The 19354-nt window shown below is 37.0% G+C and overlaps 2 protein-coding genes across 2 annotated transcripts in view; both read right to left on the bottom strand.

Moving 5' to 3' along the window:
• Positions 1-19354, bottom strand: part of LRRK2 (leucine rich repeat kinase 2) — a gene marked incomplete at its 5' end in the record, with an annotated part of 147424 nt that overhangs the window by 39793 nt on the left and 88277 nt on the right. The window contains 6 exons of the mRNA XM_079714150.1: positions 380-571; positions 729-875; positions 1942-2096; positions 2977-3164; positions 15748-15836; positions 16847-17048. Of these exons, the coding sequence (XP_079570276.1) occupies positions 380-571; positions 729-875; positions 1942-2096; positions 2977-3164; positions 15748-15836; positions 16847-17048 (973 nt within the window). The remainder of the gene's footprint in view (positions 1-379; positions 572-728; positions 876-1941; positions 2097-2976; positions 3165-15747; positions 15837-16846; positions 17049-19354) is intronic.
• Positions 5449-5724, bottom strand: LOC307059955 (high mobility group nucleosome-binding domain-containing protein 3-like; the record flags this gene model as incomplete). Its single annotated transcript, XM_079714232.1, has 1 exon — positions 5449-5724. One exon carries the CDS (start codon positions 5722-5724, stop codon positions 5449-5451), a length of 276 nt encoding a protein of 91 aa, XP_079570358.1.

Here is a 19354-nt window from a genome sequence, read left to right as displayed (position 1 = left end):
GAAATTATATATTCTTTACTTTTACAACATTCTCGGAGCACTTAGTCTATGGTTAACATTGCTAAGTTACTTCTATGTATCATCTATTTTAATCCTCATAACAATTCTATGATGTAATTTTGGTCAGTACTTTTATTTCACAGATGAAGTTATGTTGCTCAATAGCCAGTATTCAAACTCTCAAACCAACATTTTTTCTGAATCTAGAGTATAAGATCTTACTGGGTAATAAATATATTTTTCTGAACTGTCACTACAATTGAATGTAGTATCCTCTAACTCATCCCTTATGGATAAGAATAACTTTTACATTTATTTCAAACTTCACAAATATTGAAAGGATCACTTAAAAACATTTGTAAGTTGTGTCAACGCATACCTTCTTCTACTTTCTTCATCAAGTTGTCAAGTAAGATTTTCTGATGTTCTTCACCATCATTAAAACTATATAATGCCCACTTCTTCAACAGAGTTTCTCCTTCACCACAAATATCAATCTCCAATAACCCTGGAAACCACTCTTCCATGAGAGAGTCAATGTGGTCCACAACTTGGCCCAAAAGAATACAGCCTACATAATCCAAAGAAGACTTCATCAACACCCTAGCTGAACCTTATTCTGTCACAAAACTGGAAAGAACCTTATTCTGTCACAAAACTATAAAGTTTTTTTTAAAGTTTAGATTTCTTTAGTGGTACAATTCAAAGTTTTAAATTAATTTCCTTACCTTTTCTACAAGAAGGAACTGTAATTTTTAAGAAACTCTCTGGGTGATTATCTAAGACTTCAGATCCTACCAAGCAATAAGCTTCAGGAGACCAATTCAAGTAGATGCCTTGTCGCCAATACATTCTGTTTGGGCGAAGTGCTCGTTCTGAAAGAAGTTTAAATGAACCCACATATAGCCATTAATTATTAGCGGCTCCATAAACTAAAGGGGAAAAATTCACTGCACATACCACAAATGACAGTAAGAGAGATATATTTGTTTTGAAGGAAAGTACTGGAATCGTTAATGATATGAGTCCCCATCCATATCTATTAAATATAATATTAAATATTTTATCCTCAATTTTGGAATGAAATAAATAAAATGCCCAGTATACAACCTAAGATAGATTTCAGGTTCATGGTGTTAAGTAGTTTAGTATGTGTAATAGATGAAGAAAGAGAATCATAAATAAGTTCCCATAACTTTTAAAAAGAGGTTGGTGGTCATGCTAAAACCAACACTTTGATGTGATGTAACTTTCTGTATGTCGATTAACTGCAAGCAACATAAGGTTTACTTCAGAATACAGTACCACCTCCATAAAGCTGATTTGTTAAGCACATAAAAAATTATATTTTCCCTTTGGAGCACTAAGATCTCTCTTTCTTCCAGGAGGAAGAGCTAGCATTATAAACACCCATTTTTATTCTTTTTTGTAAACCCCTCAGGGATTGTGCAGCAGAATAGAGCTAGTATAGTCCCTACACAGAATGGTCTGAATGGTCAGGAACTGTTACATTGTTAAATAAAACTCCCTGACTGCAGTGGTGGCCATTCCTAGTTTTTCTTTGCGCGCACGTGCGTGTGTGTGTGTATGTTTGTGTGTATGTGTAGGTTGGGTGGGTGTGTTTAAACTAATGATGCTTACTAATTTCACCTTTTAAAATTGCTACTTCTAGTCTGCTTTGGCTTGCAAAGCGAGATAGTCATAGGCATTGTAAATGTGTCTAAAATAAGTACACATGGGCTTTGAGGCATTTTCTTCTTAACAAATTGCATGAACTTATTTGAGTGTATGTCTTTATATTGGCCACTCTGGGGTCTTTCAAGCTTATTTTCTGATTTTCAGCTGCCTTACAAACAAGTAAACTCTGGGAAAATGACATATTAATTTTAATATGCTTTCCTTCTAACTTCTCTAAATATTAATTCTTCATTAAATACATACCTCTTCCTGAAAGCATGTAAGGTGAAATTTCAAGTAATCGATTGATTAGTCTCGACCAAAAGCCCATTGGAAAATAAGGCATTTCATATAGTCGAATGATAATTTCAGAGTTCTCACAGTGGGGAAGCTCTATTACAGGCCTGTGGTCCGACAAACTAAAGATAAAAGGACACTGTCATTATACAGCTTCATAAAATACCCAATCATGTTGACCAAAGTGCTTTACTACTTGAAATCAATGAATTGAAGATAAATATTCTAAGCAATTGCATTTTTTATAATGTTCTTTCGCTACATGCTCTTCCTACTCAAAATTTAATGGTTATTTAATTAATTCAAATGCATGCTCAGATATAGATGCATGAAAATTTTCAATAATCTTATTTATACTATAAATAAATTATTACAGTTCGTTATGCATAGACAAGTAAAGGGATTATGTAAAACTAGAAAAAATGCATGTCCTAGAAAAGAGTGTATATCTATTTTTAGAATTAGTTACCATCCATCAACCAATGCAATTTGCACTTTTCAATGTCATATTACTTTATAACATTTCCCAGGTGCTTATAAAGCAGTAAGAATTTCTACAGTACAGGGCTATAACTTAGGCCTTCATTGTGTTGCCCATACCTCTGAAAATTCACAGCCATAAATTATTTTAAGACTATGTTGAAAACTCATTATATCCCCAGAATCTGCCTAATAACTCTTCCAGTACCATGTAAGGACACACACACACACACACACACACACACACACACACAAACTTATGTCCACTATTAACCTTTATTAAATAAATTAGGCAGTGTTAAATCAAATAGTAATTATATACATAAAATCAGTCATTTACTGTATCTTTAAATGTCAAATTTAGTGTTTTCATTAAAAGAAAATGTTATACTTCAATACAAAGTTTACACAAGAAGAAAAAAATTAGTACATTTATCACAGACCAAAGTTACTTTGACTACTAAAACAATATAATATATGGCGAATTTCCATAGGGTAATTAAATTTTAAGTTTTGGCTTACCTGCTTGGAACCAGCAAATATTCTTCTCCTGTTGGCAAGGCAATCTGGAATTTTTCTAAGAGTTTAAAGTACTGTGACATGTAGTTCTTTGGAAATCTCTTTTTCTTTGAAAGAAATTTTTCCACATCTCTACGTGAAATAATTCCCTTAGGATGTTTTGGATAGCCCTCCACTTTCACTGTCAAAATCTGAAAGATTTAAACTTATACATAATCACTAAAATTTATTTTCTGGAAAGTTTTGAATTTAAAACATTTCCTGTGCTCAGTAAAAATGATTAAAACAATTTTAATGTTGTCAAGTACAACACAGGACCTAATTTCTCTAGTTAGCAGCCATGTAGCCTAGAAGCCCAGTGGGGCATGTACTCCCTACACACACAAAAAAAAATTATTAAATTAAGGGAGTTAATTCAGATCAGAAATCCTGGAGATCCTCTGAAACCAATGAACCACAAGCCTTCCCCAACTCCAATTAACACATCAATCCAGTACCCCACATCCTTGTTACAGGCTCATCAATAGTATATTCCTAGAGAAATTATCTTCCAGACTGTGTTATCACTACAGGTTTGCAATAGAAATGTTACTTTACATTTATATAATAGGAGATCGTTTCCATCAGCGAGAAGAGAGGTAGCTTAGCACATTTCAGTGATTCTCAAACAAAGTAAGTAACCACTGAATTTCGCTGGACTCCACTCAGTCTGGATCAGTAGGTCTGAGATGAGGCTTGAGAATCTGCTTTTTTAACAAGAAACTCTGATGATTCTAATGTGGAGACCATACTTTGAGCTTTGATCATCATCATAACAATTAAAAATTTAAGTTCAGAAGAACTCAGGTTCAAATCCAGGCTCTACTGCCAATTGTGTGACCTTGGGAAAGATATTGAATTTCTTTACCCACAGTTTCCTTCTCTGTAACATAAGATAATAAAAGTGACTGTCTCTTAGGTTGCCATGAGAACAAAATAATATACACATAAAACATGCAAAATACATACAACAATTCGTAGCAAATAGCAAGCCCTCAAATGTTAGCCATTATTATCTACATATTCCTATTCATTTTACTTGGCCAAATTAATTTTAAAAAGAGATTTGTGCTTAATTTTCTTTAGTAGAACTATAATGTTTAAGGGATACTTAAATAGGAACAACCATTATTTACATTATCATGTAGCTGGGTAAAATACTGGACTGTAAAATCCGTAGGCCCGAGGACTTGTCTCACTCAACACTATATTTCTATTTTGTACGTATACCGTCATTGAATCAATGAATGCATGACTGATTGAACATAATGATATCTAATGCAATGTATTATGCGTCATTAAATAATAAAAAATATAATTTGGGACTTCCTCCATATTGTATAGTTTATAGCCCAAACTGCTCTTACAATTTAGGTAGTGAAGAAAACTGCTGTTTTAGTGTTTTTAAAGTTGCTAAGACCTGTCTGACAAACTCACTGTCTACCCCCAGCCATACTTTATATTTTCTTTGTAGCATTCTGTACCACCTAACATGTTAGGGATACATGTTTTGGTTATTTCCTCCCATTTGAACATCAACTCCATGAATGCAGGAAACTTGTTTTGTCTACTGCTATAGCCCCAGCACCAGAGCAATATCTGGAACATCATTAGGTGCTGAATAAATACTGTTGAATTTGTGAACTGGGGGAAAATAAAGTTTGGAGCATTTTATCCTAGGGTTACGTTCATAGGCACTGGAGTCAAACCACTTGGTTTGAAATCATAACTCTAATTCTCCCTGAATATGTAACTTTGGATAAATTATTTAACCTCTCTGTCCATCAATTTCTTCATCTTCAAGAATGGGCACTAATAAAGTACCATTTAAAAGAGTTGTTCTGATAATTAAATGAGATAATCTTTGAAAAGCATATAAGTAACCTCTAATATGTCAGCCATTATTGTATACTTATTCTAATTTATTTTACTTAGACAAACTGATTTTATTTTATTTTATTTACTTCTTTTTTTGCAGGCAGGAAAACCTTTTACTTTAAACCACAAATAGTCATCAGGTGGCCACAACTATCCATGTTTCATTAAAATCACATAAAACCTAGGTACAAAAGCACCACTGATTATTGCTCTAGAAAAACTGCATGAAAAAATTCAAATACACACAGTAAAAACACCAGAGTATGCACAGGACTAAATTTTCAAAGCAAGTGCATGGAATGGTGAATCAATTTTACAGACAGCTTCCAATACTAAATTGGTATTTATTTTACTCAAGGATGATGGGAATTTCCAAAAATCATGACTATGAGAAGGTAAAATGTCCGTCCATATATATTTTTGTAAGCCAACTAGTAGAGTCCTAAAAAATTAGCATTTACAAAATACTCGATAAAAATAGTTTTTAAAAGTTGTCCCAAGAGGTACATAAAATCAACCCCAATTTTCATGACAAATCATTCTCCCTCGTTTACAGGTTCAGTTTTCTATGCCTTCCTTTCCAGCTTCTTGCTTTTCCTCCTTCTTCCCTTTAGCACCTTTGTTAACTTTTGTTGCCAGTTCTTTCTCAGTAGGGCTAATGTGAGGATCTATGCATAGGATAAGGGCCTTAGCAGATGTTTTTCTTGGTTTAGGTTCAGGTTTTGGGGGAGCAGGTTTCGCTGACAACCTGGCAGACTGTCTGGTGGGCTCCTGTTTAGTTACTTTGGATTCATCCTTGCCCTCTGGATTCTCTGGAGACTTTCTCTTTGGCATAATGACTACGTTGGTGCAGCTAAAAAGTAAAGCAATGGGCTGGAACTGCTGGCACCGTCGCTGGATGCTGCCCCTGCCGCAGCTGTTCACGCGCAGGGCTCGGCATAGCCTGTCCTCTGACAAACTGATTTTAAAATAGAAGTTTGTGCTTGATGTTTTTAGTAGATCTATGCTGCGCTACCACTATCTGTAGCAGATAGTTTCCAAAGATGGACACATTAATTTTTTCTCTCCCTACATATGTGGGCTGCTTAATCCTTCAAGATATAGAATCCATCCATTTCCCTGAACAAGACTTGTGGTTGTTCTGCTCACTAGAATGTGGCAGAGCTGACATTTTACCAGTTCTGGGCCTGGCCTTTAAGAGGTCTAGGCATATATGAGAGACCACATGGAGGAGCAGCAACACACCAAAAATGTGAGTGTAGCCTTCTTGGACTCTCCAGCCCAGCTCAATGAGGAAGCCAAGCGAATGACCCCTGTCAATGCCATGTGGAGCAGAACCACTTGGCTGAACCCAGTCAACCCACAGAACAGTGAGAAACAATAAGCTGTTGATGTTTTACTCCAAGTTTTACTTGTGTACGCTAGGTTTTGGGGTATTTTGTTATATAGCAATAAAAAACTGAAACCTTATCTTAATTTTATCACCTTTAAAAGACCTCTTATTATTCCTTCAGCCTGGTAACTTCTAAGGCTAACTTATGCCCTTGTGCAAGGAAAGAAAATTTTCCAAATTTCTCACACAACATTTTATCAAGATTAAATTGCCATGCAAGTTTTATATTACTCTACCAGTAAGTCCCTTTCATATCTCTTTTATCATATAGTTAAATGAGTTTTGCAAATTCCTCTGTGTGTTGAAGGAAACTTTAATAAGTTTAGTGACCTAACAGCTCTGGGCACAAAGAGGGTGGTTGGGCTCATTAGAGCTTCTACACCATGAAATTATTTCTTCCCTTGTCTTGATGACTCACTTGGAGGTGAGTAACCCTATTTATTTTTGCTGGTTTGGTGTCAGGCAGGTCATTCTGTCTTCACTTGATTACTTATGGCTTTCATTCTCTTTAAACCTTAATAAAAATGACATATTTCAGTATATCGCATAAATAAAAATGATGGCATTTATCTTTTACATTAAGAAATTTTACTGACCCTTTAGATCTATCTTTCAAAATAATCTGAGCTCTTCAAATTCTTGACTTAATTTTCAATTAAATTAACATGTTTATAGTATAACTAATAGTATAACTATGCTAATGAGAACTTTCATGGAGTTTCAACTTAATTACTCCATAGTATCTCCAGGGATTTTATTGCATCATGATGGAAATTTGCTTCTGTTAAAAGATAGTGATTCTGATGGAAACCACTTTGTTATTCTATTGAATAAGATGTACCCACTCTAATATTATCCACATGTGTGCAACTTTAAATAGTCCCAATTCACATGGAAACACATCACTTTTTGGTGCAAATTTAGCCTTTTCTTGACTATACAGAGTTCAGTTATTTTCTGATAGAGTGTGCCACCTAACAACAAATCTTCAGGGTATAATTAAAACTCCCTTTTCTACACAGAGTGCATATAACTACACATATTGTTTTACTTAGCTCCCTACCTGGCACACTTTCCAAAACTACATGAATACACCTTTACAGTTTTGAAGATTGTTTTTCATTTCCTGAAATCATAAGTCTTTAATTACCAAATAGGTCAAATATAAACTTTTGCTAAAACTTACTATTCACTTATACTGAATTAGGGAGGCAATGTAGAAGATAATATTGTTATTATCCTTATTTTACAAGTGAAGAAACAAAAGCTTAAAACATTAAGAAATGTCAGGACTTCCGGGTAAGATGGCGGAAGAGTAAGACGCGGAGATCACCTTCCTCCCCATGGATACACCAGAAATACAGCTACACGTGGAACAACTCCTACAGAACACATACTGAATGCTGGCAGAAGACCCCAGACCTCTCAAAAGGCAAGAAACTCCCCACATACCTGGGTAGGGCAAAGCGGAGAGATTCCCGCACAGAGGAGCGGTGCCTAGCGGCACTCACCAGCCCGAGAGGCTTGTCTGCTCGCCCGCCGGGGCGGGCGGCGCTGGAAGCTGAGGCTCAGGCTTCGGTCAGAGCGCAGGGAGAGGACTGGGGCTGGCGGCGAGAACTCAGCCTGAAGGGGGCTAATGTGCCACAGCTAGCCGGGAGGGAGTCCGGGAAAACTCTGGAGCTGCCGAAGAGGCAAGAGACTTTTTCTTCCCTCTTGGTTTCCTGGTGCGCGAGGAGAGGGGATTAAGAGCGCTGCTTAAAGGGGCTCCACAGACGGGCGCGAGTCGCGGCTGAAAGCGCGGAGCCCAGAGACGGGCGTGGGACGCTGGGGCTGCTGCTGCCGCCGCCAAGAAGCCTGTGTGCGAGCGCAAGTCACTGTCCACACCGCCCTTCCAGGAGCCTGTTCAGCCCGCCACTGCCGGGGTCCCGGGATCCAGGGGCGGCTTCCCTGGGAGAACGCACGGCGCGCCTCGGGCTAGTGCAACGTCACGCCGACCTCTGCCACTGCAGGCTCGCCCCGCACTCCGTGTCCCTCCCTCCCGCCCATCCTGAGTGAGCCAGTGTCCCCGAAGAGGCTGCTCCTTTAACCCTGTCCTGTCTGAGCGAAGAACAGACGCCCTCCGGCGACCTACACGCAGAGGCGGGGCCAAATCCAAAGCTGAGACCCAGGAGCTGTGAGAACAAAGAAGAGAAAGGGAAACCTCTCCCAGCAGCCTCAGAAGCAGCGGATTAAAGCTCCACAATCAACTTGATGTACTCTGCATCTGTGGAATACATGAATAGACAACAACTCATCCCAAATTGAGGAGCCAGGAGTCAATGCTGTGCCTCTGAGGTGGGAGAGCCAACTTCAGGACACTGGTCCACAAGAGACCTCACAGCTCCACATAATATCGAACGGCGAAAATCTTCCAGAGATCTCCATCTCAACACCAGCACCCAGCTTCACTCAACGACCAGCAAGCTACAGTGCTGGACACCCTATGCCAAACAACTAGCAAGACAGGAACACAACGCCACCTATTAGCAGAGAGGTGGCCTAAAATCATAAAAAGTCCGCAGACACCCCAAAACACACCACCAGACGTGGACCTGCCCAACAGAAAGACAATATCCAGCCTCATCCACCAGAACACAGGCACTAGTCCCCACCACCAGGAAGCCTACACAACCCACTAAACCAACCTTAGCCACTGGGGACAGACACCAAAAACAACGGGAACTACGAACCTGCAGCCTGCAAAAAGGAGACCCCAAACACAGTAACATAAGAAAAATGAGAAGACAGAAAAACACACAGCAGGAGAAGGAGCAAGATAAAAACCCACCAGACCTAACAAATGAAGAGGTAATAGGCAGTCTACCTGAAAAAGAATTCAGAATAATGATGGTAAAGATGATCCAAGATTCTATTTCCCAGATCCAAAATCTTGGAAATAGAATAGACAAAATGCAAGAAACAGTTAACAAGGACCTAGAAGAACTAAAGATGAATCAAGCATCAATTAAAAACCCAATAAATGAAATGAAAAATACTCTAGATGGGATCAATAGCAGAATAACTGAGGCAGAAGAACGGATAAGTGAGGTGGAAGATAAAATAGTGGAAATAACTGATGCAGAGCAAAATAAAGAAAAAAGAATGAAAAGAACAGAGGACAGTCTCAGAGACTTCTGGGACAACATTAAACGCACCAACATTCGAATTATAGGGGTTCCAGAAGAAGAAGAGAAAAAGAAAGGGACTGAGAAAATATTTGAAGAGATTATAGTTGAAAACTTCCCTAATATGGGAAAGGAAATAGTTAATCAAGTCCAGGAGGCACAGAGAGTCCCGTACAGAATAAATCCAAGGAGAAATACGCCAAGACACATATTAATCAAACTGTCAAAAATTAAACACAAAGAAATCATATTAAAAGCAGCAAGGCAAAAGCAACAAATAACACACAAGGGAATCCCCATCAGGATAACAGCTGATCTCTCAGCAGAAACTCTACAAGCCAGAAGGGAGTGGCAGGACATAATTAAAGTGATGAAGGAGAAAAACCTGCAACCAAGACTACTCTACCCAGCAAGGATCTCATTCAGATTTGATGGAGAAATTAAAACCTTTACAGACAAGCAAAAGCTGAGAGAGTTCAGCACCACCAAAGCAGCTTTACAACAAATGCTAAAGGAACTTCTCTAGGCAAGAAACACAACAGAAGGAAAAGACCTACAATAACGAACCCAAAACAATTAAGAAAATGGGAATAGGAACATACATATCGATAATTACCTTAAATGTAAATGGATTAAATGCTCCCACCAAAAGACACAGATTGGCTGAATGGATACAAAAACAAGACCCATATATATGCTGTCTACAAGAGACCCACTTCAGACCTAGAGACACATACAGACTGAAAGTAAGGGGATGGAAAAAGATATTCCATGCAAATGGAAACCAAAAGAAAGCTGGAGTAGCAATTCTCATATCAGACAAAATAGACTTTAAAATAAAGACTACTAGAAGAGACAAAGAAGTACACTACATAATGATCAAGGGATCGATCCAAGAAGAAGATATAACAATTGTAAATATTTATGCACCAAACGTAGGAGCACCTCAATACATAAGGCAAATACTAACAGCCATAAAAGGAGAAATCGACAGTAACACAATCATAGTAGGGGACTTTAACACCCCACTTTCACCAATGGACAGATCATCCAAAATGAAAATAAATAAGGAAACACAAGCTTTAAATGATACATTAAACAAGATGGACTTAATTGATATTTATAGGACATTCCATCCAAAAACAACAGAATACACATTTTTCTCAAGTGTTCATGGAACATTCTCCAGGATAGATCATATCTTGGGTCACAAATCAAGCCTTGGTAAATTTAAGAAAATTGAAATTGTATCAAGTATCTTTTCCGACCACAATGCTATGAGACTAGATATCAATTACAGGAAAAGAGCTGTAAAAAATACAAACACATGGAGGCTAAACAATACACTACTTAATAATGAAGTGATTACTGAAGAAATCAAAGAGGAAATTAAAAAATACCTAGAAACAAATGACAATGGAGACACGACGACCCAAAACCTATGGGATGCAGCAAAAGCAGTTCTAAGAGGGAAGTTTATAGCAATACAATCCCACCTTAAGAAACAGGAAACATCTCGAATAAACAACCTAACCTTGCACCTAAAGGAATTAGAGAAAGAAGAACAAAAACATCCCAAAGTTAGCAGAAGGAAAGAAATCATAAAAATCAGATCGGAAATAAATGAAAAAGAAACGAAGGAAACGATAGCAAAGATCAATAAAACTAAAAGCTGGTTCTTTGAGAAGATAAACAAAATTGATAAACCATTAGCCAGACTCATCAAGAAAAAAAGGGAGAAGACTCAAATCAATAGAATTCGAAATGAAAAAGGAGAAGTAACAACTGACACTGCAGAAATACAAAAGATCATGAGAGATTATTACAAGCAACTCTATGCCAATAAAATGGACAACCTGGAAGAAATGGACAAATTCTTAGAAATGCACAACCTGCCAAGACTTAATCAGGAAGAAATAGAAAATATGAACAGACCAATCACCAGCACTGAAATTGAAACTGTGATAAAAAATCTTCCAACAAACAAAAGCCCAGGACCAGATGGCTTCACAGGCGAATTCTATCAAGCATTTAGAGAAGAGCTAACACCTATCCTTCTCAAACTCTTCCAAAATATAGCAGAGGGAGGAACACTCCCAAACTCATTCTACGAGGCCACCATCAACCTGGTACCAAAACCAGACAAGGATGTCACAAAGAAAGAAAACTACAGGCCAATATCACTGATGAACATAGATGCAAAAATCCTCAACAAAATACTAGCAAACAGAATCCAACAGCACATTAAAAGGATTACACACCATGATCAAGTGGGGTTTATTCCAGGAATGCAAGGATTCTTCAATATACGCAAATCAATCAACGTGATACACCATATTAACAAATTGAAGGAGACAAACCATATGATCATCTCAATAGATGCAGAGAAAGCTTTCGACAAAATTCAACACCCATTTATGATAAAAACCCTGCAGAAAGTAGGCATAGAGGGAACCTTCCTCAACATAATAAAGGCCATATATGACAAACCCACAGCCAGCATTGTCCTCAATGGTGAAAAACTGAAACCATTTCCACTAAGATCAGGAACAAGACAAGGTTGCCCACTCTCACCACTCTTATTCAACATAGTTTTGGAAGTTTTAGCTACAGCAATCAGAGAAGAAAAGGAAATAAAAGGAATCCAAATCGGAAAAGAAGAAGTAAAGCTGTCACTGTTTGCAGATGACATGATACTATACATAGAGAATCCTAAAGATGCTACCAGAAAACTACTAGAGCTAATCAATGAATTTGGTAAAGTTGCAGGATACAAAATTAATGCACAGAAATCTCTGGCATTCCTATATACTAATGATGAAAAATCTGAAAGTGAAATCAAGGAAACACTCCCATTTACCATTGCAACAAAAAGAATAAAATATCTAGGAATAAACCTACCTAAGGAGACAAAAGACCTGTATGCAGAAAATTATAAGACACTGATGAAAGAAATTAAAGATGATACAAATAGATGGAGAGATGTACCATGTTCTTGGATTGGAAGAATCAACATTGTGAAAATGACTCTACTACCCAAAGCAATCTACAGATTCAATGCAATCCCTATCAAACTACCACTGGCATTTTTCACAGAACTAGAACAAAAAATTTCACGATTTGTATGGAAACACAAAAGACCCCGAATAGCCAAAGCAATCTTGAGAACAAAAAATGGAGCTGGAGGAATCAGGCTCCCTGACTTCAGACTATACTACAAAGCTACAGTAATCAAGACAGTATGGTACTGGCACAAAAACAGAAAGATAGATCAATGGAACAGGATAGAAAGCCCAGAGATAAACCCACGGACATATGGTCACCTTATCTTTGATAAAGGAGGCAGGAATGTACAGTGGAGAAAGGACAGTCTCTTCAATAAGTGGTGCTGGGAAAACTGGACAGGGACATGTAAAAGTATGAGATTAGATCACTCCCTAACACCATACACAAAAATAAGCTCAAAATGGATTAAAGACCTAAATGTAAGGCCAGACACTATCAAACTCTTAGAGGAAGACATAGGCAGAACACTCTATGACATAAACCACAGCAAGATCCTTTTTGACCCACCTCCTAGAGAAATGGAAATAAAGACAAAAATAAACACATGGGACCTAATGAAACTTCAAAGCTTTTGCACAGCAAAGGAAACCATAAACAAGACCCAAAGACAACCCTCAGAATGGGAGAAAATATTTGCAAATGAAGCAACTGACAAAGGATTAATCTCCAAAATTTATAAGCAGCTCATGCAGCTCAATAACAAAAAAACAAACAACCCAATCCAAAAATGGGTAGAAGACCTAAATAGACATTTCTCCACAGAAGATATACAGACTGCCAACAAACACATGAAAGGATGCTCAACATCTTTACTCATTAGAGAAATGCAAATCAAAACTACAATGAGATATCATCTCACACCAGTCAGAATGGCCATCATCAAAAAATCTAGAAACAATAAATGCTGGAGAGGGTGTGGAAAAAAGGGAACACTCTTGCACTGCTGGTGGGAATGTGAATTGGTACAGCCACTATGGAGAACGGTATGGAGGTTCCTTAAAAAACTACAAATAGAGCTACCATATGACCCAGCAATCCCACTACTGGGCATATACCCTGAGAAAACCATAATTCAAAAAGAGACATGTACCAAAATTTTCATAGCAGCCCTATTTACAATAGCCCAGAGATGGAAACAACCTAAGTGTCCATCATCGGATGAATGGGTAAAGAAGATGTGGCACATATATACAATGGAATATTACTCAGCCATAAAAAGAAATGAAATTGAGCTATTTGTAATGAGGTGGATGGACCTAGAGTCTGTCATACAGAGTGAAGCAAGTCAGAAAGAGAAAGACAAATACTGTATGCTGACACATATATATGGAATTTAAGAAAAAAAATGTCATGAAGAACATAGGGGTAAGACAGAAATAAAGACACAGACCTACTTGAGAATGGACTTGAGGATATGGGGAAGGGGAAGGGTAAGCTGTGACAAAGCGAAAGAGAGGCATGGACATATATACACTATGAAACGTAAGGTAGATAGATAGTGGGAAGCAGCCGCAGAGCACAGGGAGATCAGCTGGGTGCTTTGTGACTGCCTGGAGGGGTGGGATGGGGAGCGTGGGAGGGAGGGAGATGCATGAGGGAAGGGATGTGGGAACAGATGTATATGTATGACTGATTCACTTTGTTATAAAGCAGAAACTAATAAAAAAAATCAAAAAAAAAAGAAGAAATGTCAAAGTGAGTAAGGATTTAGGAGAGATCTGAACGCAGGTCATGCTGACCCTGAGCTTGTGCTTTTGACCACTATACCTTCCTGGCTCCATTCTCATTAGGTAGATGAGTAAAATCATACTTTCCATGGCATATGTGCAGAAGGATGAAAATCTACTTTAAATATATCTACCAGACGGGCTTCCCTGGTGGCACAGTGGTTGAGAGTCTGCCTGCCGTTGCAGGGGACACGGGTTCGTGCCCCAGTCCGGGAAGATCCCACACACCGCGGAGCGGCTAGGCCCGTGAGCCATGGCTGCTGAGCCTGTGCGTCCGGAGCCTGTGCTCCACAAAGGGAGAGGCCACAACAGTGAGAGGCCCGCGTACCACAAAAAAAAAAAAAAAAAAAAAAAAAAAAATCTGCCAGAATATTAATAACTGTCCCATTACAATTAATTGCCAATTGCAATGTTTCAATACATTCTCAAGTTCTGTGGTATAGGATTTAGCCACAAGTGAGTTCCCTCTTTAAAATATCTTTCTTATTCTTCCTTAGATGAAATTTAGGAACTATTATTCAAGATTACCTGAGGGAATTTCATTACCATTATAGCTGATTAGAAGAGAGATTTCTAACATAAAAAAATACAATCATTTTAGTGACTCAAAAAATTATACTCATAAACAAAATAGCCACCAGTGAGTGCACATGCTGGAGATGCCCTCCCCAGGCTCACTTTAATTCATGATTCATCCAGATGCAGTTGTTCTCACCCAGGGTGATTTTGTGCATCCTAAAATATTTGGCAATGTCTGGGCATATTTTTGCTTGTCATACTGGGAAGGTACTACTGGCATCTAGAGGGTAGAGGCCAAAGATGCTGCTATCATCCTACAATGTACAACAAATAATTATCTGGCCCAAAATGTCAATAGTGCTGACAATGAGGAACCCTGAGCTAGTGTGTTCTGCTTGAATGGTTTTCTGTGGCAAATCTATAGAGGTGGATTATGATAGCTAATTAATATAAACTCATTGGTAACTGTTATTGGGAGAAGAAATAATTTTCCATATGAAATATAAAGACAGTCATAACCACCACTATTCAAAATTTTTTAAATCGTAAGCATTTAGAACTTACATTCCACTGAAGAGTCAAAATTTTCCTCCATGTTGTCTAGACTGAGGTTTCAGAGGCTCATCAACCCAATTTTCGTATATGTACTTATCCCAAAGATTTTCACAAAGCTTTCATTCAATTGACTATATCAATAACCAAACCAAAGCTAACATCAGGATCTAGAAAAGTACTATGGAACAGAGCAGTACAAACACCTGTCTGTGACTTGAAAACAAAGACATTAAAGTAAATTCTAAGATGTCTTCTCTTCTTCCATGAAGTTCTTCTTTATGCAGTCTTCTACACAAATTGTTCTACAGTTTTCTATATTCACTGTAGTTTCTACCTTAACTGAACACAAACTCTATAAAACTCAGTGCTCTAGGTGTCACTTGTAGTTTTCTTCAATCATTACTCCCATGCCACAAAAATATAATATACCAACCTGGGCCATGACTTTACAAAGCCACTTGGGTTCCACAAAATATAAGTCACTTAACTGCAGGGCTGGGTCTTGAAAATGAAGGAGGACCCCTGGAGTAAAAATCAAGAGTGAATGCTGAAATTTAGAATATGCAAATATCAAGGGGCTTTAGAGAGAATCTAGTCCAACCTCTTCATTTTACAGATGAGTAAATTTCAGCATCATTAGTGGCAGAGCTGAGACCCGAACCCAGGCAGCCCAGTTCCCAAGCTCTAAAATCCAAATATTATTTTAAAAAGTTATATTTTGAACTATATAAAATGATCATATTTAAGCATATTTAAGACAAAGCCATACATTGCAGAGCATTTATTTAGAAATAAATAGAAATTCATAAATATTTTTGGCTTTCTAATTACATACTACAAAGACATCTTATTTTCGAATACAGGTAAGAAACACAAAATATCAAAGGAAGCTACTGGTTTAAGAACAATGAGGAAATGAATTGATCAGATTCAATCCACATGAAGATTATTTTTCATACAACAGAATCTGGGGATCAAAAGCAACTTCCCAACCACTTATCCGAGCACTATAAATCAACTCACACATTTCTAGCAAGGTTATATTGATCAAGTACACAATTAGCACCAAAGTCTGTTGAAGAGTTTTCATCTGTGAGGTCATGCTGACAACATGTTATGCAACAGAGCAAGATCTGCCACTCAGTAGCTGCATCATCTCAGGCAACCATTGATTCTCCAAGTGCCAAGTTAAACCAATAATAATTCTTCTTTACAGTGTACAAATAGCCTCCACATAGGGTCTCACAGCTCCTGAATAGTACAGTCAAGTTCTACAACCCACGTTTTAACTCCTGCTCAGAGACCTTTTCCACTACTGCCCTTAGATAATTTCTAAATTATTCTCTTATGACATAATACATGATTCAACATCAATGCTCATGATGATCTTTCAAAAAGAAAAAAAATCAGTTACCTATTAAAGAATTTTGTCAATATTCTGTTAAATTTTAAATGTAAGTTCTATACAAGGTTCAGGTGCATTTTCACAAATTACTACAGCAGAGCTTTCAAAGAATATGCAATAAACAAACCTGATTCATTTAGGAAGTGAACTGCATGAGGAAGCTCATTTTCATCTAACTGCAGCTGATGTTCTTTCACAAGTTGTAATAATCGTTTCTGGTCAATTACAGGAAATTCAGCTGGCACATTTTTACGCTCCGATAAAATGATTTTCTCAAGTTCTACATAGCAGTCTGGAATCAGCTGCCCAACAACAGGCTGATCTCGGATCTATGAAATTACAAATGACAAGCTGTAAAAATCCATTTTATTCATCGATTTGTCAGGTGGGTGGTAAATTCTATGCTAATCATTCAGAACTGTATTTTTTAATAAAATCAAAATGTAATGTAAAACCAATTAAACTGTGAGGAATAAATAAGGTGATCTTAAAATAAGAAAAATATGAACACAGAAGCCAATTTGGAAAGAACTATCAAATAATATTACATGGAAATATTTATCTAGCTATTCAGAAAATCCATGGCAAAATCCAAGATAAATCATTGACCGTAAATAAAGGACTTTCTGTTTTCTAAGACATTAAACTTACATGCAATAGATATGCTAGCATAAGAAGTCAGCAAGTATTGTAAGAGCGTTTGAACCTTATTTATTAGATGAAAATGTGATCCACAACCCAAGGTAAAACTAAATTTTGTTCTTGTTATTTGCAAAATGTTTTATTAGTGGAATGTACATATCAACAGTGAAATCTGGAGACAGACATAAAATTTCCTCACCCAAGCTATGCTTTTTCATGGAAACTTGAACTTGGAAAAATAAATCATCTAAACCCCAATGATTCTGATATGATAGGATGATTTGGGATCTGTTACACTTAGAATCTAACAACTGTCTACTAATAAAGAGACACATAAAATAAAATTTTAAAAGAATGACCTTAAAGTGATAGTTTCTATAATTAAAATCTTTTCCAAACTTTTTTCTTAAAAATCTAATTTTAAATAGAAATGCAACTCTAACAATAGTAACTAAAATACCTTTGAGAACCACCAGGTGGCATACTCTCCCCATTTCTCAACCCATGAATATATTCTTGTATATTCTTTTCACCTGACAATAACTAACATAATTTCTACTTGAATTCTTCAACTTATTACAAACAGAAATTGGGTTTTATTACACACACACACACATGCACACACACACTTTAACTTGCTCTTTTTCTACTTTTAACTAGAATCTTAAGGAACTTGATTTACAGCAACTGTAACCATTACTTTCATATTTACCTCCAAACATTCAAGATTGTTTCAATGTACGCTTTGAACCAGAAAATTAAATATAATTTCACTAACCTGCACTTTTCATATTCCCTCTCTTCATAATTTATAAATTAAGATAAAACAGAACTTCAGATTGAAATTTATGTTTTAACCCAAGAAGGGAAACCTACATATGAAAGTAAACAAGAGTTCTCACAGAAAGCAATCAAGTAACAAAAGGATGAACTTCACAGGGCTGGATTACAGGGCCAGCAAAGGATCCCACTCTGCTAAGGGGCTGGACAAGATTGAGAGGGATATGGTTGGCACTGAATTCTGTTTTGTCCGACTTGTTTTAAGCTTTATTATCAGGTCACCAACAGCCAAAAACAAAAAACTTTTATTCTGAAGTCTGCACAGACACATGTTAATAAGGGTGAGACAGGGAAAGATTAGAAAAGAGCCAAGATAAAAGGAAAAGATGAAAAACAAATGAAAGGGTAAACAAAAAAAGATTTCCAGTAGATTAAAAGCTGTTGTTTGAATACAGGTTGAAGCACCTCAGGGAGGAAAGAATATTCAAGTTCTGGCAGGTTTATTGTTTTGGGGTCATCTGAGTCACTATTCTGCAAAGCAATCAAACAGATTTTCAAACCAATATGCCAGAATGATGTATCCATTAGCAATAGATACCTTTCTTCAAATAATACTGCCATTTCTCAAAGCATTTGTTTTACTTCCTTATCTGGTATTGCCTTCAGAGTTCATGTACAAGTGCAGAAAGAAAATTGGTCTCATTGATTGATAGTGATAAATTGCTATTAGCCTAAAGCAATACCAGTCCAGCTTGATGAACCACCTTATCCACAGACTTTGTTTCAACTAGATTCAGGCTTTCTCAAAACAAACTCATCCTCCAAGAAGTCTTTTTTAAGATATGATAAATGCTCTGATACCAATGATAAAAAGAGAAGCTATTAAAATATTATAAATAACAACAAAGTTCTGTAAGCACAGGTATAGTCTCAAAAGAAAACTCCCTGGGTAAAGAGAATATTTAATTGAATATACTAATTTTGTATATTTGTTTCTTAAAAGTCATATTACTCTTTAGTCATATGTCCCACAAAAAAGTAAGAAAATCTACAAAATAAATGATATTTCATTCTTCTTATATAAAATGTCACTGACCCACCATTTGTAAAAGCTTTTAGTGACTGGGATAAATGTGCTGAAAGATACAAATGTGCAAATTCTCTCCCTGGGCACCACAAAGACCAGCTTATAAATGGCTCATTAGGTTTTGGA

This window comes from Hyperoodon ampullatus (assembly GCF_949752795.1).
Source record: "Hyperoodon ampullatus genome assembly, chromosome: 11".
In the NCBI taxonomy this organism is placed as follows: domain Eukaryota; kingdom Metazoa; phylum Chordata; class Mammalia; order Artiodactyla; family Ziphiidae; genus Hyperoodon; species Hyperoodon ampullatus.
This window is presented reverse-complemented; position numbering and strand designations above follow the sequence as displayed.